This window comes from Pan paniscus, chromosome 18, assembly GCF_029289425.2.
Source record: "Pan paniscus chromosome 18, NHGRI_mPanPan1-v2.0_pri, whole genome shotgun sequence".
Lineage (NCBI taxonomy): Eukaryota > Metazoa > Chordata > Mammalia > Primates > Hominidae > Pan > Pan paniscus.
This window is the reverse complement of record NC_073267.2, coordinates 2,280,311-2,307,486: the sequence shown is the minus strand read 5'-3', so window position 1 is coordinate 2,307,486 and position 27,176 is coordinate 2,280,311. Positions and strand designations below refer to the sequence as shown.

The 27,176-nt window shown below is 59.2% G+C and overlaps 2 protein-coding genes across 19 annotated transcripts in view; one reads left to right on the top strand and one right to left on the bottom strand.

The window, feature by feature from the left end:
* Positions 1-724: 724 nt before the first annotated feature.
* On the bottom strand, positions 725-8,922 carry NTHL1 (nth like DNA glycosylase 1). Of its 3 annotated transcripts, none has more exons than XM_003807699.4 (6): positions 8,640-8,922; positions 7,059-7,297; positions 5,561-5,731; positions 4,458-4,617; positions 1,034-1,139; positions 725-952 (listed from the first exon to the last, which is right to left on the bottom strand). In XM_003807699.4, the coding sequence occupies exons 1-6, from the start codon at positions 8,776-8,778 to the stop codon at positions 829-831; spliced, it is 939 nt and encodes a 312-aa protein (XP_003807747.1). In that variant the 5' UTR covers positions 8,779-8,922; the 3' UTR covers positions 725-828. The 3 variants fall into 3 exon arrangements, with proteins under 3 accessions (XP_003807747.1, XP_024781754.1, XP_008958078.2); XM_024925986.4 differs by having other exon boundaries at positions 7,059-7,322; positions 8,640-8,757; XM_008959830.4 differs by lacking the exon at positions 5,561-5,731 and having other exon boundaries at positions 8,640-8,774.
* TSC2 (TSC complex subunit 2) overlaps positions 8,851-27,176 on the top strand; it is a 39,977-nt gene continuing 21,651 nt past the window's right edge. For 14 of the 16 annotated variants that reach the window (XM_063598200.1, XM_008959833.4, XM_063598198.1 and 11 more), the window contains exons 1-16: positions 8,851-8,995; positions 9,504-9,670; positions 11,317-11,403; positions 14,579-14,689; positions 15,534-15,678; positions 16,640-16,757; positions 17,435-17,483; positions 17,883-18,008; positions 18,344-18,417; positions 20,128-20,254; positions 22,043-22,186; positions 23,245-23,382; positions 23,871-23,974; positions 24,346-24,427; positions 25,645-25,800; positions 26,881-26,997. In XM_063598200.1, the coding sequence (XP_063454270.1) occupies positions 9,533-9,670; positions 11,317-11,403; positions 14,579-14,689; positions 15,534-15,678; positions 16,640-16,757; positions 17,435-17,483; positions 17,883-18,008; positions 18,344-18,417; positions 20,128-20,254; positions 22,043-22,186; positions 23,245-23,382; positions 23,871-23,974; positions 24,346-24,427; positions 25,645-25,800; positions 26,881-26,997 (1,716 nt within the window). In that variant the 5' untranslated portion in view covers positions 8,851-8,995; positions 9,504-9,532. The remainder of the gene's footprint in view (positions 8,996-9,503; positions 9,671-11,316; positions 11,404-14,578; positions 14,690-15,533; positions 15,679-16,639; positions 16,758-17,434; positions 17,484-17,882; positions 18,009-18,343; positions 18,418-20,127; positions 20,255-22,042; positions 22,187-23,244; positions 23,383-23,870; positions 23,975-24,345; positions 24,428-25,644; positions 25,801-26,880; positions 26,998-27,176) is intronic. The other 2 variants (XM_003807693.6, XM_008959834.5) reach the window with 1 other exon arrangement.

Genomic DNA, 27,176 nt, shown 5'->3' with positions numbered 1-27,176 from the left:
CAGGGAGCCCCCTCCCCGAGTCTCAGCAGCTGGAAACGGTCTCGTTCCTGAGCCCGTGCCCTGCATCCATCTGCTCCCAGCCCTGCTCCATCTCCCCCGCTGACCCCCATGGGACCCCCTGCTGTGTGGCACATCCTGGGCCCATGCCCATCTCTCTTATTTGGCAGACTCAGCCTCCCACCTTGACCTTCCCTCTGAAGCCATCTGGCCCCACACAACACCCACACGGGCCACCCTTTGCCCAATTCACCCTGCGACCTCTAGCAGTCACAGGTCAAGCTTTGTACCCTGTGGCGCCCTGCCTGGGTCCCCAGTGTCCCTTTCAAGGCCGGGTAGCTCTGTAAACAGGGGTGGGACCCTGGCAGAGGCTGGGCTTTGAGGGCATGAAAGTTCAGGAGCTGGCGGTGTCCGGGCTGGGAAGCTGGGGGGCCGGCGATGGATAGCATGAGGGGCCAGGGTCCCCAGCCAGCTGCCCGGGGGCTGCTTGCTTCCCCAGCGGACTTCCAACAGCTGGCTGCAGCTGGCTCTCCCCACTTCCTCCCTCCCAGGTTCATGCACACCCCCTCCCCCTCCCTGAGTACATAGCAAAGATTGTCACATCCCCAGCCGGCCTCCCAGGCAGCCCTGCTCCAGACACGCGAGCACGGGTGTGTACGAACACACCCTTGTATGCGATTCCCAGGCTCTCTGCCCCCTCAGGGACAGACATCAGCCAGATCCCATCTGCAAACACACCAAAGCTTTATTCAACAGGCGTGGCTTCCTGAAGCGTAAAGCCACTTCACAGACGGTGGCCACAGCGGCACCTCGGCCAGAGCCACGCGGCCATCAGAGACCCTGGGCGGCCGGGCAGAGGGCTTGGTTGAGGCAGGTGTGGCAGCGAGGGCGCACGGGCAGACAGGTCTGCTGGCCGAAGCCCACCAAGAGTCCATTGATCTCGTGCCACAGCTCCCTGTGGGGGTGGGGGCTGGGTCAGTGCTGACGGAGGGCGGGGTGAGCTCTTCTCCCTAGGAAGCCCCCCACATACTCATACCTAGGCAGCCACTCCTCCAGGGCGGCGCGGGTCTCCTCTGGGGACTTGGTTGCCTTCTTGGTCCACCTCAGCCTGTTGGCGATTCTGTGCACATGCGTGTCCACTGCTGCTGGGAGGCCAAGCGGGGTGAACAGGGGCACACTCCACCAGCCTAGTCCGTGCCCCTCCCCGCCCAGAGGCGAGTCTGCCACCACCCCCATGGCCCTCCAGTTAGACATTGGAACCGCAAAGCCCTGGCTGCAAGCCTACATGTGACCATCTCGGCTGCCCCTGAGGTGCTGGGGCAGGGGCTGAGCCCTCTGTTGGGGTGCAGGCCTCTCTCCCATCACCTGAGCCAGCCTGGGGGGCTCTGTTCTGGGCTGCCCACTCCCAATACTGGTGCTAGATGGATGTGTGGGTGGTGGGGTCTCTGCTTTGGGCAGGGCCTGGGGGTGATGACTCGGCTCTGCTCGGAGCTCTATTCCACACAATAACAGCGACAGCTCGCTTGGACAAACGCTTGCTGGGGGCCAGACCCTGCCAGAGAGATTGGCCAGCTCAGTGAGTCCTCATGAGGTCCTACGGATGCTGAAACCGAGGCCCGGCAGGATCCTGACTCCGAAGAACCTCTCAGCCCTCAGCCTCCCCAGGAACGTGGCCCTGTCCCCGGAAGGGTCCATCCAGGCTTCCCTCTGTCTGTCTCCTGTGGCCTGAGGCTCCTCTCGGCATAAGCACTGGCTCTGGGCACCAGGCTGGGTGGCAACAGCTCTGCCTGGCAGGCCGGCATGAGGTCACTGCCTGCAGACCTAGCACCTGCCACTGCAGCGGTCAGGGACACAGCGGGAGCATGGCCTGGCCGGCCGCAGCTGCTGTCCACCTGGGTTCTGGCTCCTGCTCCCCTCAGCTGGCCACCCCAGGCGTCTGCTCATTGGGGCTCCCTTCTCCCACCCGGTGGCCCCGGCCAGCTGCAGCCCCAGCCCTGCCTCCTCCTCCAGTGTTTCCCAAAGAGAAAGCCGAGGCCTGCACCAGCTCCTTCGCTGCTGCCTGGAAAAAGGTGTCCGAGGGTGTGGGCAGACCACGAGGCCTGAGGGGTCACACCCCTGGGGCTCTGACCCTCAGTTTCCTCCTCTGTAACACGGAAGTGGCCATGCTTCAAGGCTGAGTCAGGCCACGTCACGTTGTGTGAGCCTCCTGCCCACCTGGACAGTGAATGACGAGGACTGCCTCACCCACTTTGTGGCCAGAGCTTAGAGAAGCCAAGGGCCTGGCCCAGAGTCACCCAGCCAGGAGGTGCAGAGCTGGGACCGGAGCCAGCAATCTATGGCTGTGGCTTTTTTTTTTTTTTAAACGGAGTCTTGCTCTGTCACCCAGGCTGGATACAGACAATGGTGCGATCTCTACTCATTGCAACTTTCGCCTCTGGGTTTCAAGCGATTCTCCTGCCTCAGCCTCCCGAGGAGCTGGAATTACAGGCTCCTGCCACCACGCCTGGCTAATTTTTTTTTTTTTGGTGAGACGGAGTCACGCTTTGTCGCCCAGGCTGGAGTACACTGGCGCGATCTCGGCTCACTGCAAGCCCCACCTCCCAGGTTCACACTATTCTCCTGCCTCAGTCTCCCGAGTAGCTGGGACAACAGGCGCCTGACACAATGCCTGGCTAATTTTTTGTGTTTTTTAGTAGAGACGGGGTTTCACCATCTTAGCCTGGATGGTCTTGATCTCCTGACCTCGTGATCTGCCTGCCTCGGCCTCCCAAAGTGCTGGGATTACAGGCGTGAGCCACCACGCCTGGCCACACCCGGCTAATTTTTGTATTTTTAGTAGAGAGCGGGTTTCACCATGTTGGCCAGGCTGATCTTGAACTCCTGACCTCAGGTGATCCACATACCTCGGCCTTCCAAAGTGCTGGGATTACAGGCTTGAGCCCTTGTACCCAGCCAGCTCTGACATTTTAACTGAGAGTGTTTCTCTTTCGGGGAACCCCTAGGAGGCAGCCCTGGGGTCTCCTTGCAGGTGGTCAGGCCCACAGACACCTGGAGAGGGAGGTATTTCCACATGCCTGTCTCTTGTGCCCGCTGCTCCCAAAGCCCGTTCCCTGCCTGGCTGCGGGCAGGGACCTTCCCCCACAGCCCTGCCCAACCACAATGCAGCACCCCAGGGACACGGGCAGCTGAGGACAGCCGCCCAGATAAGCTCAAGTGTCCACTGAGAGGCTGGCAGGTGGTGACGCTGGGAGTCTCAGTGGGGAGGAGGCCCTGCCCTGGCGCACCTGGCCTGGCTCTGGCTCTTTGGGGCTGCTGTGGCTGTTCAGCCTCACCAGGTGGCCCCCTGCTCAGAATAGAGGCCCTCAGCCCTTGGTGGCCCTCTTGCCCACCAGAAAGTGCTGCAAGCCCCCCCCCTCCGGCACAGGCCCCCTGCAGGAGTCCCAAAGGGGCCTGGGATGGGGGCACACAGAGGGCAGGGCCAAGCCCTGGTTTCTGGACTGGCTGGGCCCGGCTGCGTGTGGCCTTAGGAGCCCCAAATCCTCTGGACAAAGCCGAGGAGGAGGCAGCCCCACCCCAAACCCAGGGGTCTGTCTGCACCCAACTGCCAAGAAGCCTCCGGTGCTAGGAAGAGACACCAGGACCTGGGAAAAGGATTCAAGGAGGGCCCTCCCCCCAGTGCCTCCCTCCCCACCCTCCCCTCTTCTCCCTCTCAACCATCCCCTCTTCTCCCCGCAGCACCTCCCTCTCCACCCTCCCCCCATCCTCTCAGCACCTCCCTCTGCACCCTCCTCCCCCATTCCCCCAGCGCCTCCCTCCCTACCATTCCCCTCCTGTCCCCGCAGAGCCTCCCTCCCCACCCTCCCCCTTTCTCCCCACAGCACCTCCCTTCCCACCCCACCTGCTGAGGGGATACTCTTCCTCCTCCCTCCTCAGTCCTTACCTCCCCACTCTGCCCTCATCTCATTCCAGAACTTCCTGCTCCTGGCCCTCTCTCTCGCATCATGGTTTTACAGATGCTGTTCCTTCTGCTGGGAACACACTTCCTCCTCTTGGCCTGGCTCACCCCACCTTGCTCTGCAGCTCTCAGGTGAAGGATGACCTTGGGGGCCTTCCCAGAGGCCCTGGGCCCAAGCCAGGCCCCAAGAGCACCCTGCACAACCATCAGGGTTTCCACTCCACGAGTGGGGAATTCCTCGCTCCACATTTCTCCCGAATACAACGCAGATGGAGTCCAGCTCCGGGGCCTCTCTCAGAGCCCTGCACAGAGCAGGTGCTCAGCCCATGTGACCTCCTGCCCCAGCACCTGTCTCTGAGTGGGGCTGGCCTGGCTCCACCCTGGGAGCACCTTTCTGACTCTATGGGCTGGAAGTGGAGTCACAGGTCACAAGGATGTGGGGAATCCCAAGAGCAGCCAGTGGGCTGGAGCCAGCCCCGCCCTCCTGGGGGTGTGTGCCACTCACCAATGCCTGACACAGTGCCCCAGGCCACAGCCATAGCCAGGTGTGCCATCTTGGGCCCAACGCCCGGCAGCGCCACCAGCTCGGCCACAGAGGCTGGGATGTCCCCACCGTAGTGCTGCTGCAGGATGGCGCTGGTCTGCTTGATGTATTTCACCTTGCTCTGAAAGACAGGGGTGGGTTCAGCCTTGGAGGCAAGGGCACAGCCCAACCTGGGAGGATGCAGCCCCCAGGAGACCCACAGGTGGGCCAGAGCTACCTGCACCTGCTGAGGACGTGTGCAAGCTCAGCCCCCGCCCCCCAGGAGGCGGGAACAAGCGGAGGGCAGCAGGGAGGCCCAAGGTAGGCCTGACCCCCTCCTCCCACCCGTGTGGGCCAATGATGCGTGTGTAGGCTCTGGCTTGGGTTCCCCTGCCCGTCATTCCCTGCCAGCACCCAGGCCAGGCCAAGCAGGCCAGCCGCTCCCAGGAGTGGGGCTTGGCTGCACCTGCGCCTTCAGGAAGGAGGGCTGGAGCTGGGGCTTCCCCACCAGCTGCCAGGCCTGCCGGGTGGTTCCCATCCTGTGCCTGAGTGGAGAGGGCTATTTAAAACCCATCTGAGAAACTGCGGCCCACGCGGGTGCCAAGGGGAAGCGGCCCCACCCACCAAGCTGCTTTCAACAGATCCGCCCACCACCATCCAGTGCTCGGCGGGGTTGGGGAGCAGCCTCCCCAAGGCTCCCGGAGGGTGAGGGGCTCTGGACAGGAGGGGGTGACACACCGGGAGAGGCTAGCAGTAAACAAAGGGAAAGGCGGGTGGGCAGGCAGCCTTGGCGGTGAGGAAGGGTGGGCAGGCGGCGAGGCGGGGAAGCAGAGGAAGGAAGGGAGGATGCGAACAGGAAGGCCAAGGAGCTGCTGGGACTGGGCGTCAGGCCCCAGGGCCCCACGGCCTGGGAGGGGGGCTTCAGGGGGACCCCCGAGCCTGAGATGCTTGACCCTCACTTCCTGCACCGTCGCCACCCCCCTCAGCCTTCCGAGGTCTCTCTCAGGCCACTGCCACCCCTCAGCCTTCTGAGGTCTCTCTCAGGCCACTGCCACCCGGCCCCCGTTGCCACAGGCAGGGCTCACCCTCCAGAAACCGACGGGGTAGATGAGCTTGCCCAGTGTGGCGTCATCTGTCTGCAGGATGCTGTCCACCGTCAGGCCCCGCGCCCGCAGTCGCTGCATGGCGCCCGCCGTCACCTGGTCTTTGGTTTGGCTGGAGAGCATCAGTGACAGCAGCACCTGGTACCTGCGTACCTGCTTGTGCAGTGACAGGGACCGGGGTGGCGGCGGGTCCTGGGTGATTCCCTGGCCAGGCTCCGCCCCCCGTCCTCGACACACCCTGGTTTGTTGCCCTGGGCCACACTTGAGGCATCAGCCTCCCCCTGTGGGGTGGGGAGGTCTGGTTTGGGTATGTTTGGTCATCTACAACACCAGGACAATAATAGTACCTGACTCACTGGAGTAATGTGAAGCTTAAATGAATTATCTCAGTGCTTAGAATCGTATGTGGCCGGGCGCGGTGGCTCGCACCCGTCATCCCAGCACTTCGGGAGGCCAAGGCAGGCGGATCACCTGAAGTCAGGAGTTTGAGACCAGCCTGATCAACGTGGTGAAACCCTGTCTCTACTGAAAATACAAAAATTAGCTGGGTGCGGTGGTGCATGCCTGTAATCCCAGCTACTCGGGAGGCCGAGGCAGGAGAATAATTTGAACCTCGGAGGCGAAGGTTGCAGTGAGCCAAGATTTCACCACTGCACTCCAGCCTGGGCAACAAGAGCAAAACTTGGTCTCAAAAAAAACCCCCAAACAATCGTATCTGGCCCATCACTACTGAACAGCCATTGGCCACTACTATTATGATTGCTTCGTGAATCATCACACTACCCTTTAAAACAAATGTTTTTTTTTGAGATGCAGTATCACTCTTTGACCCAGGCTGAAGTGTGGTGGTGCCATCTTGGCTCACTGCAACCTCCGCCTCCGGGGTTCAAGCGATTTTCCTGCCTCGCCCTCCTAAGTAGCTGGGGTTACAGGTGCCTGCCACCACACCTGGCTAATTTTTGTATTTTTAGTAGAGACGTGGTTTCACCACATTGGCCAGGCTGGTCTCGAACTCCTGACCTCAGGTGATCCACCCGCCTTGGCCTCCCGAAGTGCTGGGATTACAGGCCTGAACCACCATGCCTGGCCCATACTACCCATTTTACAGACAAGCAAACTGAGGCTCAGAGAGGCCTGTATCCAAGCCACCTGGTAGCAGAATAGGGATTAGAACTCAGCTTGGTCTAAGGGTTTCAGGCCCTGGGACCGTGAAGCAAAATGAACTCTTCCTTCCTGATATCACACAAAGCCCAGGTCACGCCTGCACTGGGCAGAAGTTCCAGCACGAGGCCCTAAACCACTGGTGTCCTGACCTGCTGAGTGGCTACAGTGATGCAGGCGATGCTCTGAGGCACCGGGTGTCCATCCTCCCAAGGTGCTGTCTGCAGGGGAGGGTGCCAGCCAAAAGCCACCGGGTAGAAAGAAAACAAGTACCTTGCTAAGACGGGGGGTCATCTGGGCAGATGGGGCCCCTGCCTACCTTTGGGGGGGCACTGGAGTCATAGCAGTGCTCAGTCCCCAGATGGTCCACAGGTGCATCCTTTTTGTTCCTCATGGCACGGATGTTGACCAGCTGTTGCTGCCAGTCCTGGGGCTCCCAGACTGGCACCTTGAGGGGCTCAGCCCCCTCACCTTTCTCACTGTCCGAGCCCTCATAGGCCACACGCAGTCTCTGTGCTTTCCGCGGACGCTTCACGGGGCTGTGGCTTTTCCTCGCTTCTGCAAAAAGCACCACGCAGTCCCTCTGGTGGGGCCACAGGTGAAGGTAGGGTAGGGGTGCCATCCCGCCTGCTAGCTTACCCCTCACTCGTTCATGCCATAACTGTCCATCATCTAATACACTTGGGGTGCTCTGCCCTCTGCAGTCTGGGGTATGTGGGCCCTCCTTATGCCAGCGACCCTGACAAGGTCCACGTTAGCTCATGAGGACTCTAGCAACAGCCTGTACCAAGGTGCCCCCAATACATCTTCTATACTGCACCAGAGACAGTCTGCTAACACCCACATCAGGTTGTGTCACTCCCGTTTAAAAAATCCTGGCCGGCCGGGCGCGGTGGATCAAGCCTGTAATCCCAGCACTTTGGGAGGCCGAGGTGGGTGGATCACTTGAGGTCAGGAGTTCAAGACCAGCCTGGCCAATATGGCAAAACCCCATCTCTACTAAAAATACAAAAGTTAGCCCGGTGTGGTGGCAGGGGCCTATAGTCTCAGCTACTTGGGAGGCTGAGGCAGGAGAACTGCTTGAACCTGGGAGGCGGAGGTTGCAGTGAGCTGAGATCACAACACTCCACTACAGCCTGGGTGACAGAGCAAGACCCGATCTCAAAACAAACAAACAAAACCTCCTAATTGACTTCCGTTTGCTGTCATAATAAACTCCAAACTCTATCCTGGCATCAAAGCTCCTGCCACCCTGGCTGGCATCACCACCTGCCTGCTCCCAGCTGCACCAGTTCCTCCTGCCATAGTCTGGACTACCCCTGGGGTCCCTGGGTGCCTATGGGAATCCCCTCTGGCCAATTCTGCAGAAGTCCCAGCGGGACTAGCGCAGAGGCCCTGTCCGTGTCCCTCACTGCTCACTGCAGTGCTTGGCCCCCAGCAGGTCCTCAACGGCTGCAGGATAAATATAATAAGTGCCATGCCCTTTCCTGTTTTCCCTCAGAGGCACCCTCCCCCGAGCTGGGGGAGCAGGCTTCTGGCTGCGTGTGTCCTTGGCACCCAGCCTCTCCGAGGAAAGCAAGTTCACTGCAGGAGGGCGGGGATGGGACCCACAGAGCCTGGAGTGGAGAGTCCCGGACAGAGTGGTGGGAAAGGAAGCGTTTTCTTGCTTGGGGCGAAAGGGGGCAGCGGAGCGGAGCGCCCGAAACCCAGCCCCTGCGGACCGCAATCTTTGGGAAAAAGGCGCAAGGTGGGAACGCAGGGCCGCACGTGGGAACCGTTCGCGGCTGCCGGGTCTGCAGCCCCTGCCCGCGCAGCTGGGAGCCGCAGGAGGCGGCCCGGGACTCCAGCCTGCAGCCCCTATCCCGCCTCCTCCCACGCTCCAGCCACGGCGCGGCGCTACCTGCTGCAGCCTCTCTCCTCCGGAGAGGCCCGGGCTCCTCCCTACACCCCCGCGGCCCAGCCCCGGGTCCCAGGCTCCGGCTCCGGGTCAGCATCCTCGCGCTCAAGGCGGTCATGCCGGACTCCTGCGGACTACACATCCCGGCGGCCCATGCGGCCCCGTCACGTGATGCAAGGATCGCCGGCCTTTCCGCCAGAGGGCGGCCAGAACTACAACTCCCAGCAAGCTCCTAAGGCGGCCCTCCGCGCAATGCCGCTGCCGGAAGTGCGGGTCGCGCTTCCGGCGGCGTCCCGGGGCCAGGGGGGTGCGCCTTTCTCCGCGTCGGGGCGGCCCGGCGCGCGGTGGCGCGGCGCGGGGTAAGTGGCGGTCCCCATGGGGCAGTGGGGCAGCGGCCTAGAGAGGCGGACCCCGCAGTGTCCGGGTCCCGGGCCCTCACCCGCGCCCACTGCAACCCGACTCCGGAGCTCCGAGCATCCCTTAGTTTTAAGTCATGGCGGGTGCGAACGGGTCTCTGCTGCAGGCGGCTCCGTGACAGCTCCTGCTTCACATGGGGAGAGGAGAGACGGCAAACGTCGGGGCTCCCAGGACTTCGCGGCGGCAGTCCTAACCCGTGCACTGAGTCGGGCGGGGCGGGCGGCAGCGTCTGAGTAGAGAGCTCTCTAGACCAGGCCTGGTGTCTCCTGGGCTTTCCTAGGTGCCTGTTTGCGAGCTGGTCAGCTGGGCTGTAGTTGAGTTCTCCCAGGGAGTGTGGGAGGAAAGGTTATGCCCACCAGAGACCCAGGGTCCTGACGGCTGGAGGTCCGCAGTGGGGAAGGTGGGCAGAGGTGTTGCTCAGATGTCCCCATTCCTGTTTCGTTTGCACAGAGGGGTTTTTTGGTGCGTCCTGGTCCACCATGGCCAAACCAACAAGCAAAGATTCAGGCTTGAAGGAGAAGTTTAAGATTCTGTTGGGACTGGGAACACCGAGGCCAAATCCCAGGTCTGCAGACGGTAAACAGACGGAGTTTATCATCACCGCGGAAATACTGAGAGTGAGTGAGCTACCTGTGTCTTTGCTAGGCTAGAGGGAAGTGTGGAGAAGGCTGGGTTTGGTCTTGCACCAGGTTCTGTGGGAGATGGGTTGCTGGCAACTGTCTGCACAGGAATGCTGTCTCCAGTACTTGGAGGCCGACATGTCCTTCCTCAGGAGACTTCGAAAGTCAGGATCTTGGTGACCTGGTTCAGGCACACTTGAGTTACTATTCAGATGTTGATGAAAGAAAGCCCATTTTATAGATGAGGCTTGAGTATCATCATCTTCACAGGTAAGGATATGACCAGGTGTTACATGATAACATGTGAGTTCCTGGGAGAAGTAGGTTCTTTATTTTATTTTTTTTTTTGAGACTGAGTCTTGCTCTGTTGCCTAGGCTGGAGTGCAGTGGCACAATCTCTGCTCGCTGCTACCTCTGCCTCCCAGTTTCAAGTGGTTCTCCTGCCTCAGCCTCCTGAGTAGCTGGGACTACAGACACGTGCCACCACACCCATTTAATTTTTGTATTTTTAGTAGAGACGGAGTTTCACTATCTTGGCCAGGCTGGTCTTGAACTGCTGACCTCAGGTGATCTGCCCGCTTTGGCCTCCCAAAGTGCTGGGATTACAGGCATGAGCCATCGCACGTGGGCTAGGTCCTTATCTTTTATGTGTGTTTGTGTCTTTGTCACACATGCCTGGCATTGTGTTTTGCCCATGAGTAAATGCTGAATTTTTGCACTTGTAAAGTTTTCTACTTAGAAACAACTAAAACGTTCATCAACTGATGAATAAAATATAGTCCATTCTGGCTGGGTGCGGTGGCTCACGCCTGTCATCCCAGCACTTTGGGAGGCCGAGGCGGGTGGATCACCTGAGGTCAGGAGTTTGAGACCAGCCTAGCCAACATGGCGAAACCCCGTCTCTACTAAAAATACCAAAAATTAGCAGGGCATAGTGGTGGGCGCCTGTAATTCCAGCTACTCGGGGGGCTGAGACGAGAATTGCTTGAACCCGGGAGGCGGAGGTTTCAGTGAGCCGTGATCGCGCCACTGCACTCCATCCTGGGGAAGAAGAGCAAAACTCCGTCTAAAAAAAAATTGTGCAGTTTGAAATTGTATTTCATGTTATGTTTTATCTCAATACAACATTTGCAGTTGTGAAAAAAAATTGCACATTCTCAACTCCTCGGGATGGAGCAGTAAAGCCCCTCAGTAAATCTTTTTTTTTTTTTTTTTTGAGACCGAGTTTCGCTCTTGTCACCCAGGCTGGAGCGCAGGGGCGCGATCTCGGCTCACTGCAACCTCCGCCTCCTGGGTTCAAGGGATTCTCCTGCCTCACTCTCCCGAGTAGCTGGGATTATAGACGCCCACCACCACGCCCAGCAAATTTTTTGTATTTTTAGTAGAGACAGGGTTTCATCATGTTGGGCAGGCTGGTCTCAAACTCCTGACCTCTGGTGATCCACCTGCCTTGGCCTCCCAAAGTGCAGGGATTACAGGCCTGAGCCACCGCGGCTGGTCAAGTGAATCTTGATTCCAGAAAGATCTGTTTTAAGTCTCTAGTCTGGAAAATGCAGTGGGAGTCTTTAGGTGGTTTGTGACTTGCAGTTAAGGAGACCGTGGCCTGAGCACTGGCCCCTTTTTCTTCTTTCATCTCTCTCCAGGAACTGAGCATGGAATGTGGCCTCAACAATCGCATCCGGATGATAGGGCAGATTTGTGAAGTCGCAAAAACCAAGAAATTTGAAGAGGTAGGTTTATCCAGTTGAGCTACTAGAGAGAGGCACGTAGACTATTCAGAGCCTCAGTTTGCTTTTTTTAGGAGCATGGTTGACAGCTGACTGCTGATGATCTGGTTTGCACTTTTTTTTTTTTTTTTTGAGATGGAGTCTTGCTCTGTCACCCAGGCTGGCACAATCTTGGCTCACTGCAGCCTCTGCCTCCTGGGTTCAAGCAATTCTCCCGCCTCAGCCTCCCGAGTAGCTGGGATTACAGGCACGCGCCACCACACCCGGCTAATTTTTGTATTTTTAGTAGAGACGGGGTTTCGCCATGTTGGCCAGGCTGGTCTTGAACTCCTGACCTCGTGAACCATCTGCCTCAGCCTCCCAAAGTGCTGGGATTACAGGCGTGAGCCACTGCGCCCAGCCAGTTTGCACTGTTTTAGGGGAATTTAGCTTTCATCGTAGTGATGGGGAAGCTACTGGAAATGCCCCGAATACAACCTTGAGGGACCAATCAAGCGTGGAAATGGGGAGAAAAGGGATTAGGCTTTTCTAGCAACACCAGAAAGGATTTCTATGCCGAGCGGGGGTGCGGGGGCTTATGCCTGTAATCCTAGGACTTTGGGAGGCCGAGGTGGGTGGATCACGAGGTCAGGAGTTCAAGACCACTCTGGCCAACATGGCGAAACCCCGTCTGTACTAAAAGATGATGAGCCGGGCATGGTGGCACATGCCTGTAATCCCAGCTACTTGGGAGGCTGAGGCAGGAGAATCGCTTGAACCCGGGAGGCACAGGTTGCAGTGAGCCGAGATCGCCCCACTGCACTCCAGTCTGGGTGACGGAGCAAGACTCTGTCTCAAAAAAAAAAAAAAAAAAAAAAAAAAAAAAAAAAAAAAAGACTGGGCGCGGTGGCTCACACCTGTAATCCCAGCACTTTGGGAGGCCGAGGCGGATGGTTCACGAGGTCAGGAGTTCGAGACCAGCCTGGCCAACATGGCGAAACCCCGTCTCTACTAAAAATACAAAAATTAGCCGGGTGTGGTGGCGCATGCCTGTAATCCCAGCTACTTGGGAGGCTGAGGCAGGAGAATCGCTTGAACCCGGGAGGCACAGGTTGCAGTGAGCCGAGATTGCCCCACTGCACTCCAGTCTGGGTGACGGAGCAAGACTCTGTCTCAAAAAAAAAAAAAAAAGGAACAGTTTGTAGTGGCTGATAGAAACGCATGCTCACTGGCTCTCTCCTGTTACAAGTTCAGGCCAAGAAAAATCAAGAAAGGGTTTGTTCCACAGAGAACAATCCTAGGCACGCTGGTCTTGTTGCCATTTTGGGAGGGTGACTGGTCGGTGGTATTGGGCGACCTCACGGACATAGAAATATTTATTTTGGGCAAACATTGCCAGACTTTCCTGATGACTTGTGGACAGGACAGGAAGTGGTCATTTTGGGAGTGCAGGTTGCTGGTAGAGCACCTGAGGGCTCTGCCCTTGCCTTGCCCAGCATTTGTGTGTGGGAGAGCAGTGAGACCTGGACCTCTCATGCTCAGATCTGCTAAGAGGAGAGTGATTGCTACCTCTGCAGCAGCTCATCTGAAACATGCTGGCCGCACGCTACCAAAGATAAGTGTAAAGAACAGGTGTTCTTAGCCGGGCGCAGTGGTTCATGCCTGTAATCCCAGCACTTTGGGAGGCCAAGGTGGATGGATCACCTGAGGTGAGGAGTTCGAGACCAGCCTGGCCAATGTGGCAAAACCCTGTTTCTACTAAAGATACAAAAATTAGCTGGGCATGGTGTCGGGCACCTGTAATCCCAGCTACTTGGGAGGCTGAGGGAGGAGAATCGCTTAAACTCAGGAGGCAGAGGTTGTGGTGAGCTGAGATTGTGCCATTGCACTGCAGCCTGGGCAACAGAGCAAGACTGTCTCAGAAAACAAAAAAAAGAACAAGTGTCCTGCATCCTGTTCTGAAAGTTGTTTGTGTGGGTACGGGGCAGCCTGTGAGTGGATAAATAGGCCTCCGAGGCTGGGATGGTCCCGGACCCTGTGTCCACGGATCTTTGCAGCTCAGGTTGCAACGGTAAGAGTATTGTCAATGAGACAAAGGAGGTGAGAGTGCCAGTTGTCTGAATTGGTTGGGATGTTGGTCAGATGACATCTAAAAGAACACGGCCATTTTGTTATTATTTGGTTAGAGACAAGGTCTCACTCTGTCACCCAGGCCGGGGTGCAGTGTCACAATCATGGCTCACTACAGCCTCAACCTGCCAGGCTCACGTGATCCTCCTACTTTAGCCTCTCAAGTAGCTGGGACTACAGGCATGCAGCACCATGCCTGGCTAAGTTTTGTATTTTTTGTCGTGACAGAGTCTCACTGTGTTGCCCAGGCTAGTCTGAAAGTCCTGGGCTGACGTGACCCTCTCCCCTCTGCCACCCAAAGTGCTGAGATTACAGGTGTGAGCCACCGCACTTGGCCAGAACACGGCCATTTTAGTTCCCCTCCTTAGAGGAGTAAGGCCAGGAATGAGCCTGTGGTCTGAAAGCCGTGGCTGTTGGTTAATGTGGAGAAGGGAAGGTGGTGAGAGCCAGCCCCAACCCCTGCCGAGTGAGACTGATTCTGGCAGCTTTAGGGAGCAGGGATGAGCCCCTCACAGGCTGGGTGGTAGTTAGAGGAGGCAGATTTCAGAAGGCCACGCAGCGCTCTTTCTCAGCAGGTCAGGCAGGCAGCAGAGGTCGGGCAGGGGCATGGGGTCGAGGGCCCGATGCTGGTGTGTTCACTAGAGGAGAGCCACAAGCAGGGTTTCTGGGTCAGGTGCAGCCCTAGGGCTTAGTGTGCACTTGTGATTCTGAGACTGTCCCATGACTTCCTGCCAGCATTCCGGCAGCTCTAGTGGGACTCCCTCCTGCTCCAGGTGAGGCCACCATTGCTGCCCTGGCTTGCTGCTGTCCTCTCAGCCCCCAGTCTGTCACCTGGTGGGAGTTAAAGGGACCTGCTGGGGTTTGAGGCAGCTCTGAGCCGTTCCCTGTACGAAGCCTGTGGTCATCTCAGGCTGCAGGAGACACAGGAGATACGAGCTTTGGAGGTGGGGCTCTCAGTCACAAGCCCCCGTTGTTCCTCCCTGTCCTCCGCTCACGGCACTGCTCCAGTTGCCGGGGCCAGGGTTCTTGGAGAGCACATCCTCACCGCTGTCCCCTCTGCTGGTGACAGCACGCAGTGGAAGCACTCTGGAAGGCGGTCGCGGATCTGTTGCAGCCGGAGCGGCCGCTGGAGGCCCGGCACGCGGTGCTGGCTCTGCTGAAGGCCATCGTGCAGGGGCAGGTAAGGCCCAGGGCGACGCTGGGATGGGTGATGTCAGGCCGCCCACTGACTTGTCCTGTCCCTGCTGGGCCGTGTTTGGACTCCTGCCTCGGTGAGTTGCTGGGCACAGGGTCTAGGGGCTGATGGGCTCTGGAGCTGGACGGCCTGTGGGGTCTCCTGGTATCATGAGGTCTGTGTGACCGTAGGCACTGCCTCCTCGCCTGTAAACAGATGGTCACTGCACCTTCCTCTTATGGGATGTTCTGGGGATCATATGAGGCAGTTCTCGCAGAGTGCTGAGATCGTACCTGGCAGCTGGTGTGGGGCTACGGTGTTGTTTTGCCCTTGCACCCTTTCGGGGCCGCTCCCCTGCTCACTGCATTCCAGCTGTGCTGGTCTTGGCTGACCCTGAACACCCAGGCCTCTTGGTGTTCCTGCCTCCCCTGGTCGGCCACTTCTACTCCTTCATGTCCCAGCTGCTCAGAAGGGCCGTCCACTCTCACAGGCTCTCCTGGGTTTCCCCCACTCAGGCCTTGTCCTCAGTCTCTGAGCACAAGGCTGTCTGCCCTGCACCGAGTGCAGGGGTCGGGCAGGAGCTGTGTCATCCCCTGCTCTGCGCCACCCGCTGTGCCAGGTCCCGACACACAGCAGTTGCTCCCCATATGCCGCTCTGCGGTCGGCCGGTGCATCCGGCCCCCTGCCCTGTACAACGCTGATGCTGCAGACCTGTCTCTTGCAGGGCGCCTCTGTGGGAAGGAGAGGGGTCCAGGGCTAGAGTCCGGGTGCCCCTGCACTTCAGGGACTTCTTGGCAGCCGTGTGGGCGACACTGGCAGGCTCTGCTGATCCTGTGGCTTTTGTCTTTAGGGCGAGCGTTTGGGGGTCCTCAGAGCCCTCTTCTTTAAGGTCATCAAGGATTACCCTTCCAACGAAGACCTTCACGAAAGGCTGGAGGTTTTCAAGGCCCTCACAGACAATGGGAGACACATCACCTACTTGGAGGAAGAGCTGGGTGGGTGCCACCTTGGGTTGGAGGTTTCTCTGGTCTTGACGATCAAGTGTAACCTGGGATGGGAAGGACCTGGGGCTGGGGAGGGGCTGCCGTTCTCAGGGATGGCCTGCAGCGGGTATGCCCACCCTGCTTCATGCACCTGGGCTCACATGCGTGGCCGGAGTGCCCCCGAGGCACGTGTTAAAAATGCAGAGTCCTGGCCTTCACCCCAGACCTGCTGACTGTGAGTCTCTGGGGCTTGGGGCCTCCGAACACCTCTGCAACGGCAGGAGCTGGGCGAGTTCTGTCACTGGGAGGTGGTGCTGCTGACTTGGTCTCAGCCGGAGCGTACTGGTCCCGTCTTCCTCCTCCTTTCTCCACTTTGTGGACCTTCCTCCTGCCATCCTGCGGTGGGAGGTTTCCATTAGTTTTGGGTCTCTGTGTCATGATTCTGGGAAGTAGAGAAAGAGGAGGAAGAGATCGGTCTGACTCTGGCTCTGCTGTTCTGTCGCCCAGAAAAGGGCCTCAGTGGCTGGGCTGCCTGCGGGACAGGTGCCGGCCAGGTGCCTAACATCAGGTTTCCTGTCTGAGGTGACGTGGCCGGCAGCCAAGTGTGCACACGTCTCCTCCAAGCCGCTCTCTGCTGGGGGTGGGGAACGCCCAGGAGTCTGGTGATGTCGGCGTCTCCCAGCCTCGGGTTGGGCCCTGAGTGTACGGCATACACACTTCTGCTGCCGCCTCGGCACAGACCCTCTGTGCAGCCCCAGGGGTGGTAGATCCTAGTGTCCGTGCGTAGCCGGCCTGCCTGGGCTCCCCTGAGCCTCTTCGGGCCCAGTGCGTGGTCTGTCTGTTGCTGCCGGGGGACTGATGATGGGGTTTCTGGCAGTGACGGGTTTGGACACACTGTCCTGCGTGGGGAGGGGGAGGTGAGTGGGAGATGTAGATTTGGCGTCCTCGCAAACCGCCGCCGCTTCTCCCACAGCTGACTTTGTCCTGCAGTGGATGGATGTTGGCTTGTCCTCGGAATTCCTTCTGGTGCTGGTGAACTTGGTCAAATTCAATAGCTGTTACCTGGACGAGTACATCGCAAGGATGGTTCAGTAAGAAAAGAATTGAGATCCTGTTCTGATAATGGTCCTAAGTTCAGCTCTGCAGTGAATAAATTGAAACCACCAAAAAAATAGAGGTTGGGCTGGGCACAATGGCTCACGCCTGTAATCTCAGCACTTTGGGAGGCCGAGGCAGGCGGATCACGAGGTCAGGAGTTCGAGACCAGCCTGGCCAACATGGTGAAACCCTGTCTCTACTAAAAATACAAAAATTAGCCGGGCATGGTGGTGGGAGCCTGTAATCCCAGCCACTCAGGAGGCTGAGGCAGGAGAATTGCTTGAAACCGGAAGGCAGAGGTTGCAGTGAGCGGAGATCGTGCCACTGCACTCCAGCCTGGGTGAAAGAGCAAAACTCCATCTCAAAAAAAAAAAAAAAAAAGAGAAGTACGTAGCTATCTTCTGTTTAGCTCTCATCTGATGTCTTGGTTGTCTTTTTGTTGTTGTTTGTTTAGAATGTTGCATGAGCTCTGTCTCACTCATGCTGAACACCCAGCACCGAGAGCAGTGGCTGGCGCACAGCAGGCACCTGAGTGCTTGTTGGGTGGGTGGGACCCCCAGGGAGGACGAGCCATGCGTGTTATTGACGTCATAGAGTGACTAGACCACAGCCCGTGGTGGCTCGGCCATCCAGGCAGTGCTGCCGGGACTGAGCTCGGTGCTCCCTGCAGGATGATCTGTCTGCTGTGCGTCCGGACCGCGTCCTCTGTGGACATAGAGGTCAGTGCCTCCCCTCCCCAGGGCCGGCCTATTTCACCCTGGTTTCTCTGAGGCTGGGGCTTGGGGGTTGAGCCCTGTGTGCCACCTGCTGGCTGTGTAGCCCTGGGCAAGCTGCTCGGTCTCTCTGAGCCTCAGGAGTCCCCCATGTAAGTCAGGATAGCTGGGCGCCTCCATGTGGAGATGTAGCTCAGGGTGGATGACAGCATCAATGACCCACAGTGACAGGGACGTCAGGTGCTTCCCACATGCCCGCTTGCCCTGTGGCTTGGAGAGAGGGTGCCATGGCAGCGGGGAGAGGTGGCAGCGCAGGCTGAAGGAGGTGGGAAGGAAGCCTGGGTGTCCTCTCCTGTGGGGAGGAGCTGGGGTAGGACGGGCGTGAGCCGTCTCCCTCTCCACCAGGTCTCCCTGCAGGTGCTGGACGCCGTGGTCTGCTACAACTGCCTGCCGGCTGAGAGCCTCCCGCTGTTCATCGTTACCCTCTGTCGCACCATCAACGTCAAGGAGCTCTGCGAGCCTTGCTGGAAGGTGGGGTTTCTGAAACTGCTCTGGAAGGTTCCTGAGAGCACATGGATGGGACAAGGGCCATCTTGTCTCCCATGAATGGTTGTCTGATTCTTGGGGTGGCCAGACAATGGCCTGTTGAGGGACGGCCAGTGTCATTTTCCCAGGCAGTTGAGCTGAGGTCAGGGTTTTGGTGGCATTTTGAGAACCCTGCTGCCTCTGTCTTTGGGAGGAGATGGTGGCGAGCTGGCCGGACCTTGGGTGGCTATAGGGCAGCAGCCAGGCGGGGCCAGCAGCGGGACTGGGGCTGGGGGCAGGGCTTGTGCCTGCCAGCCCCTGACACGCATTGTGTCTCGCAGCTGATGCGGAACCTCCTTGGCACCCACCTGGGCCACAGCGCCATCTACAACATGTGCCACCTCATGGAGGACAGGTGAGTGTGGTGGGTGGGGCACAGGGCAGTGGAGGCCAGCACAGCCCTCGAGGCAGCCCCAGTGTCCCTTGCCAAGCACACACTGGCTTAGAGAGTCCTTGTCCTTTCGGGCAGCTGTTCCAGAGGCTCTCACTATAGCGAGGCCCATGACTTCTAGGATGCAGCCCCTGTCCTCTCCTTCCTCTGTCAGTTCAACAGAATATCCACACCCAGCTCAGTGCCTGCCCCATGCTCGGACGTCCTCCAGCGGTGCTCCCCAACTACTTAGCCTGTTACAAGGCGAGGCTTGAGGTCTTGGCTTGACGTTGCCCTTGCCCTCACCCCCACAGCCAGGCTGTGGCCACTTTTGTTGCTTTAGCCATTAGAGATGGCTCAGCTCTGCCCACACCCTGGCCTCCCACCCATGCTGCCAGCTCCCCCTCCTGCTCTCCTGTATCCATCCGCGCCTCCTGAAGCCCACTCCATGCAGCACCCGGGTGGCCTTTTTCTGACACAGATATGTCGGTGTCACCCTTTGCCGGAAGCCAGGTGGTTCCCAGCGCCCTTGGGATGTAGGCTTCTCCTATGGAACCAGGCCCTGGGGCCAGCCCTGCCTCAGCCCTGCATCTCTCCCAGCCCTGGCTCGGCCCCTGCATCTCTCCCAGCCCTGCCTCGGCCCCTGCATCTCTCGAGCCCTGCCTCGGCCCCTGCATCTCTCCCAGCCCTGCCTCGGCCCCTGCATCTCTCCCAGCCCTGCCTCGGCCCCTGCATCTCTCCCAGCCCTGCCTCGGCCCCTGCATCTCTCCCAGCCCTGCCTCGGCCCCTGCATCTCTCCCAGCCCTGCCTCGGCCCCTGCATCTCTCCCAGCCCTGCCTCGGCCCCTGCATCTCTCCCAGCCCTGCCTCGGCCCCTGCATCTCTCCCAGCCCTGCCTCGGCCCCTGCATCTCTCCCAGCCCTGCCTCGGCCCCTGCATCTCTCCCAGCCCTGCCTCGGCCCCTGCATCTCTCCCAGCCCTGCCTCGGCCCCTGCATCTCTCCCAGCCCTGCCTCGGCCCCTGCATCTCTCCCAGCCCTGCCTCGGCCCCTGCATCTCTCCCAGCCCTGCCTCGGCCCCTGCATCTCTCCCAGCCCTGCCTCGGCCCCTGCATCTCTCCCAGCCCTGCCTCGGCCCCTGCATCTCTCCCAGCCCTGCCCCACCCCCTGCATCTCTCCTTTCCTCCATCTTGCCTTCTCCCCTCCACCAAGGGCTTGTGCATGCCCTGATTCCTCTTGCCAGCAGGTTCTTCCACCTTTGCCGAGTTACTCTGTTTACTGAGGTCTTAGCGTGGTCACTGACTCCCCCACCTCCCTGAGTAGTTTTTGCTGTGGCTTTCCTTCTTGGCTGTGATTGGAGGAAGAGATTTTGCGTTTACCTGGGAGATTATGTGGCTGGCGCCTGTCTCCCCCAGACTGCGAGGCTGTGGGCCATCCCTCTTGCCTGCTTCCTGTCCCTGGCATGACCTGTAGCTCACAGCGTGGTCAGCAGTGATGGGCTGCCGCCTGTGCGCAGGAGTGAACAAGAGTGTTACTGCTGGCCTCTGTTCCCTGCCCTTCCCCAGCGGTGCTCCTGCCCCCCCCCCAAGCACAGGGACCTCTGGGGCTGCTGCAGGAGCCTCGGCAACCTCACACATCCATGGCGGACCCTGGGCCAGGGCCCTGCTCACATTCCGTCTCTCTGGGGAACACTTTTAGAGCCTACATGGAGGACGCGCCCCTGCTGAGAGGAGCCGTGTTTTTTGTGGGCATGGCTCTCTGGGGAGCCCACCGGCTCTATTCTCTCAGGAACTCGCCGACATCTGTGTTGCCATCATTTTACCAGGTAAGGCGGTTTCTGTGCGCAGTGAGCTGGCAGGAACGGGAGAGCTCCCCTCACGCCTGCCCACCCATCCCACTGGGGGTCCTGCTGCGGGGGCTGCGGTGGCATTTCTAGGCCTTTCCAGGCAGTTGCTTTGCAGCTGGGGGTGAGGTTTGGGGCCCTGTGTAGGCTTTAGTCTTTTTTTTTTTTTTTTGAGAAGGAGTTCTGCTCTTTCTGCTTGGCTGACTGCAATCTCCGCCTCCCGGATTCAAGTGATTCTATTGCCTCAGCCTCCTGAGTAGCTGGGATTACAGGTGCCTGGTACCATGCCTGGCTAATTTTGTGTTTTTAGTGGAGACGGGGTTTCGCCATGTTGGCCAGGCTGGTCTCGAATTCCTGACCTCAAGTGATCCACCCACCTCAGACTCCCAAAGTGCTAGGATTACAGGTGTGAGCCACCATGCTTGGCCAAAGGCTTTTTTCTCTCTCTTTTTTTTTTTTTTTTGAGACGGAGTTTTACTCTTGTTGCCCAGGCTGGAGTGCAATGGTGCGATCTCGGCTCACTGCAACCTCTGCCTCCCCAGTTCAAGCCATTCTGCCTCAGCCTCCTGAGTAGCTGGGATTACAGGTGCCTGCCACAGTGCCTGGCTAATGGTTTTTTTTTTTTTTTTTAATGAGACAGAGTTTCGCTCTTATTGCCCAGGCTGGAGTGCAATGGCGCGATCTTGGCTCAGTGCAACCTCCGCCTCCCAGGTTCAAGCCATTCTCCTGCCTCAGCCTCCTGAGTAGCTGGGATTATAGGCATGGGCCACTACACACAGCTAATTTTGTATTTTTAGTAGAGACGGGGTTTCTCCACATTGGTCAGGCTGGTCTCAAACTCCCGACCTCAGGTGATCCGCCAGCCTCAGCCTCCCAAAGTGCTGGAATTATAGGTATGAGTCACTGTGCCCGGCCAAGGCTAATGTTTTGTATTTTTATTAGAGGTGGGGTTTCACCATGTTGGTCAGGCTGGTCTTGAACTCCTGACCTCAGGTGATCCACCTGCCTTGGTCTCCCAAAGTGCTGAGATTATAGGCATGAGCCACTGCGCCCAGCCCAAAGGCTTTATTCTCAAGCAAACCTTACATCTTGCGAGTTTCACCTTCTGGAGTTGGCAGTGGAGGGGTGAACGCCGCCTCGGGGGTAGCCGTTCTCTTGCTGTTGGCGGCTCTGTTTTGTCAAGTGCTGATCTTGTCCTGTCTCTGCAATGACGCCGTGGCACAGACGCTGGTGGTACAGCTTCAGTTTCCGCAGTGCCCCGTGATGACAGCGCTTTTTGTGTCCGTCCTCGTTCTGTGCTCACAGCTCCCTGGAGGGTGGGGCGATCACGTCGTCCTGGTTTTATAGTGATGAGCTGCGGTGTGGGTCACAGGGCTTTCCTGATCCTCTGCTCTTCCTGCTACCCCCCTCCCCGTAGGGGCGGTGGGGGGATGTTGTCTTTGTGCACAGCTTGCAGCCGAACTCAGGGCAGCTTTCAGTTGCTGCTGGGCTGGCCCACCGGGTGCCCAGGATTCAGTTGCTGGTCTGTCCGAGTCAGGGACTTTGCAGGCAGGCATGGGGGTGGGGCCCGTCTGGGTCCTGACCGTGCTGGAGCATGTAGAAACCCCTCCTGGGCGCCCCACCTGCTGTTTCTGCGGCCCCTGATACACGTGTGGTGGGCACTGCGGGCTCAGGCGTGCTACTCCCGGTCCCAAGGGTGACTGGGAGGGCGTCCCACAGCAAGCAAGCAAGCAGCTCTGACCCTGTGTGCTGGCCGGGCTCTTGTTCCAGGCCATGGCATGTCCGAATGAGGTGGTGTCCTATGAGATCGTCCTGTCCATCACCAGGCTCATCAAGAAGTATAGGAAGGAGCTCCAGGTGGTGGCGTGGGACATTCTGCTGAACATCATCGAACGGCTCCTTCAGCAGCTCCAGGTGGGGTGGGGGCAGGAGCTCCGGGGAGCACCGGGACCCCAGACAGGCAGGCTCAGCCCACTCGGAAGATGGTACCTTGGGCCCCATCTCTGGGGGTCCCGCAGAGACTGCCAGAACCGTGTTCTCTGGTGATTCGCAGTGGTGCTCATCCACCTTCCACCGGAGACAGGTCTGATTTTTCCAGACGTGGTGCATCGTTTAGGCCCCAGACAGGAATATGCAGTAGGTGAGCCGGGGCTGGGCCAGTGCTGCCCACAGTCCGCAGAGTGACCTGCAGGCCGCCTTCGTGGCCTGAGTGGGCCCCGGCACAGTTCCCAGAGGGATGCTAGTGTGGCTTCCGCATGACTTTGGAGGACCGCATTAGTCGAGTCTGTTAACCACAGCTTTAAGGAGGACTCCACAGCCACACGGGCTCATCAGCACAGGGGCCCTGGGGAGGCGAGGCTAGTATCCAGCAGCCTCAGGGCTGTGCCTTTTCCTGGAGCCTGGGGCGGGTGATGTACAGGAGGCCAGGCAGCAGAAGGGAGGCCGGGACTTCGCCCGGACTTAGCAGGGACTGAAGTCCTCTCAGAGCCTGTCGCTGGGCCAGAGCATTGCCCCCGACCGCTGGTGGCAATGGCAGAGGCCATAGCCTGGGGCTTCTAAAAGAGGCTGGACCTGGGAGAGGCAAGAAAGGCTTGTAGTTGTGGCTACTCTTGGCCCTCCTGCCCGAGCTTCCTTCTTGGCCCGGCTGCATGGGCACAGCCAAGATTCCTTGGGGGGTGGGGTACGGGCAGGAACAGCAGCTGCCATCACAGCCACTGTGGCCCCTTGAGAGGATCTGGGGGGTGTCCTGGGCCACGTGGGTCAGGGTGGCCCCTGGAGAGGATCTGGGGGGTGTCTCAACCCATGAGGCCCGGAGCGGCCTCAGAGGGCTGGGGGCGTCTGTCCCCATGCGGCCCAGAGCGGCCTGAGAGGGCTGAGGGCGTCTCCATGTGGTGGGTGTGTAGCGAGGCCTCTGGTGCCAAGTCCAGGTGGGGAGTGGAAGTCAGCCTGTGTCATCGTGCCTGGTACTGCAGACCTTGGACAGCCCGGAGCTCAGGACCATCGTCCATGACCTGTTGACCACGGTGGAGGAGCTGTGTGACCAGAACGAGTTCCACGGGTCTCAGGAGAGATACTTTGAACTGGTGGAGAGATGTGCGGACCAGAGGCCTGTGAGACTCCCTCCTGGGTGGGGCCTTTGGGCTTTGGCTGGTGGGGAGGGGCCGGGTGCTGGGTGAAGTGCAGCTTTCTGAGCCTCAGAAGCCAAGGGCCAGGTGGGCGCCTGCTTTCCAGGTTTCTGCACTCGTCAGGGAAGGCTGGCGGGCACAGCACGTGTTTGCTAACAAGCTCGGGGCTAGCCCACCCATCAGTTTCCTCCCACCTGTGTGGAGCAAGCTTCCATCCGGCTCTGTAGAGTCCTGTGGCTCCCAGGCGGCCGCAGTCATTTTGCCAGGAACACTCAGCTTAGGGCCCAGGCTTTTCCATGGGTTTGGACACAAGTCTTCCCCGCTGCCAGGAGTGCCTTTGTGTCTGGGCTGTGGGCTGCAGGCTGTGAGGCGGCTGGGCTCTGACAGCAAACCAGCCTCTCGACCAGCAGCCCAGTGTGGAGAAGGAGAGCGCCCGAGGGGCAGAGGGGCAACACCGGCTCTTCTTTTGACAGGAGTCCTCCCTCCTGAACCTGATCTCCTATAGAGCGCAGTCCATCCACCCGGCCAAGGACGGCTGGATTCAGAACCTGCAGGCGCTGATGGAGAGATTCTTCAGGTAGGGGGTCCTCTGTAGCCTTGCCTGGCACCTGGAGCCTGGCCCTGTCTCTGTCTGGGGCCCACCCGGGCTGGGTCTCAGGATGCCCGATGATAAGGGCCCTCCTCTCTGCCTCTGGAGAGCCCTGGCTCTGGGTGAGCAGGTGCTAGCTTGCTTTCCAGTCCAGCAGGACAGGTCCTCTCATGACGCCACCGGGCTCCCTCTTTTGGGGGGTCGTCTGGAGAGATGCTCCCTGGGAAGCAGAGCTCTGTGCCCTGTGTGCCTGGCCGCGGGAGGACCCAGAGTCGGGCTGGCCTGCGCCAGGCAGACAGGCTGGTGTGGGGCTGTGGCCGGGCACTCTCCACCCGCCCCAGCAGGCTGCCGTCCCGCAGGAGCGAGTCCCGAGGCGCCGTGCGCATCAAGGTGCTGGACGTGCTGTCCTTTGTGCTGCTCATCAACAGGCAGTTCTATGAGGTGCGTGTCCAGGCGGCCGCAGCTGGGGGCTCAGGGCTGTTTCTCCGTGGGGCGGGCTGTCTCCGTTGTGCACGTGCTCCCGCAGAGCCGGGCTCTGCCTGGGACTTCGGTCCTGCCGGACCCTCTGCAGCCCCCAGCGTGGTCTGTTTACCCCTGTTCATTCACTGGCTTGCTCGTCCTGGGTGCCTCTGCCAGGCCTTGACACGTGGCCAAGTAGCAAGGAAGGCACAGTGCCTGCCCTCAGGGAGCTCCGGCCGGTTTTCACCCAACACAGGAGCCTCTTAAAAATTCTGTGTGAGTTTGTTTCAACCAGTCTTGCATGGGGACATTGTCTTCCGTTTCTGTCATGACGTTCACCCTGTGCACCTGCGTGATCGCCAGCCCTGCCTGGTCTCTCCTCTGCGGGCTCTCCCTCTCCACTCCCTCCTCTGGGAGCTCTGTGGCCCCAGGCCCACCTTCGTTGAGAGACATTTGTGTGCCTGCCAGTCATACCCCTTTCCCAGGAGGCGCAGCTTAGGCTCTGAGGCTGTCCCTTCCCACCGCACTCCTCCCTGCAGCCTCGCAGTCCTGCCCTCCTGAGAGCTGCCCACTCTGCTCCTCTCCCCAGCGTCCACTGTCCTTGAATTGCCCTTTGCTGGGCATTGCGATCCCGCATTCTGTCTGAGGGAGCTAAGGGCCTCCCGGAAGTTCCTCTGGGTCCTCTGGCTTCTCCCATCAGGGCTGGTCTTGTCCTGGTCTCTGTTCCTGTGGAACTTTTTACCTGCTTCTGTGAAAACTCACGCTGTCCTCAGCACAGCATGCACACACACGCGTATTCACGCATGCACAGGCACACACGTGCACATGCCCATGCGTGCACACAGCCACACACACCCTCACGCACACACGCGCAGCACCATGTGGGAGGGGTTCTCGGCTGTGACAGTGAAGGGCAGGGCCTCACCTCGGCTGCTCCTTGTGTCGTGGGCCCCGTGTCTGTGCCCGGCCACCCTGCGGTGCTCACCAGCCTTCTGAACGAGGAGCTGGACAGGATCCCTGGAAGGGGCCCCGGGGTCTCTGAGTCGCGCTCAGCGGGTGCTTGTGCTCCCTGCCCAGCTGTGCTGAAGTCCCGAGGGACATGTCCGCTGCTTGCGGGTCGGTTCCTGAGGAATTGGAAGTGTCACGAGATGTGGCCCTCGTTGGGCTGGCGCTCATTGGCCTCCCTTGTGCCTGTGCAGGAGGAGCTGATTAACTCAGTGGTCATCTCGCAGCTCTCACACATCCCCGAGGATAAAGACCACCAGGTCCGAAAGCTGGCCACCCAGTTGCTGGTGGACCTGGCAGAGGGCTGCCATACACACCACTTCAACAGCCTGCTGGACATCATCGAGAAGGTGAGAGCCGTTGCACCCAGGGCCGGGTGCTAGGGTGCCAGAGCTCCATGGGCAGAAATGGCCTCTGGGCCCTCTGTCCTCTTCTTCGAGTGACCGGATGGCTGTGTCCGTAGGTGAGGCTCCCCTCCCTGCAGGGTGGGTGTCCCGAGGCCTGTGCAGGGCCTGCCACTGCTGGATTTGTGTCCTGACTGAAAGTCCTGGACATGGGTGTCCTGTCACACTCTGGGACAGCTGGGCTGGGCCTCCTGGACCGACGCTGGAGCCCAGACCTGGGGCTGGGGCTTTGGCCTGCCGTCCTCCCTGCCCAGCCAACAGCTTTGCTGTTTGATTTTCAGATGCATTTTGGTTTCTGCACAGTCACTCGGGTATAAAGGGCATCTTTGCTTTTGAGCAATAAAGATGAAGGCCGGGCACAGTGGCTCACGCCTGTAATCTCAGCATTTTGGGAGGCTGAGGCAGGTGGATTGCTTGAGTTCAGGAGTTCAAGACCAGCCTGGCCAACATGGTGAAATCCTGTCTCTACTAAAAATATAAAAATTAGCTGCACGTGGTGGCGGGCACCTGCAATCCCAGCTGCTCGGGAGGTTGAGGCAGGAGAATCGCTTGAACCTAGGAGGTGAAGGTTGCAGTGAGCCAAGATTCTGCCACTGCACTCCAGCCTGGACGACAGAGCAAGACTCTGTCTCAAAAAGAAAAAAAAAAAGGGCCGGGCACAGTGGCTCATGCCTGTAATCCCAGCACTTTGGGAGGCCAAGGCAGGCGGATCACGAGGTCAGGAGATCAAGACCATCCTGGCTAACACGGTGAAACCCCGTCTCTACTAAAAATACAAAAAATTAGCTGGGCGTGGTGGCGGGTGCCTGTAGTCCTAGCTACTGGGGAGGCTGAGGCAGGAGAATGGCGTGAACCTGGGAGGCGGAGCTTGTAGTGAGCTGAGATTGTGCCACCGCACTCCAGCCTGGGCGACAGAGCAAGACTCGATCTCAAAAAAAAAAAAAGGTGTTTATGGTAGAAAGTGTTCTCACAGCTACTGACTCAGAACCATGAGCCTGTGTGTAAGTCCTGGCCTTCTCTTCAAAGGTGATGGCCCGCTCCCTCTCCCCACCCCCGGAGCTGGAAGAAAGGGATGTGGCCGCATACTCGGCCTCCTTGGAGGATGTGAAGACAGCCGTCCTGGGGCTTCTGGTCATCCTTCAGGTGGGTGTTCTGCACGAGGCCTCTGCTCCCGGGGCGCGCATGGCTAGCGTCCACCAGCTGCATCTGCGCTGTGTTGGAGTTTGTTCCCCAGCGGGACCCACACCCTCCCTGGATTTGCTGAGGGTGCGGTGGTCCCAGCAGGCAGCAGGACCTTCCTCCTGCTCTTGTGGAGGGATGGA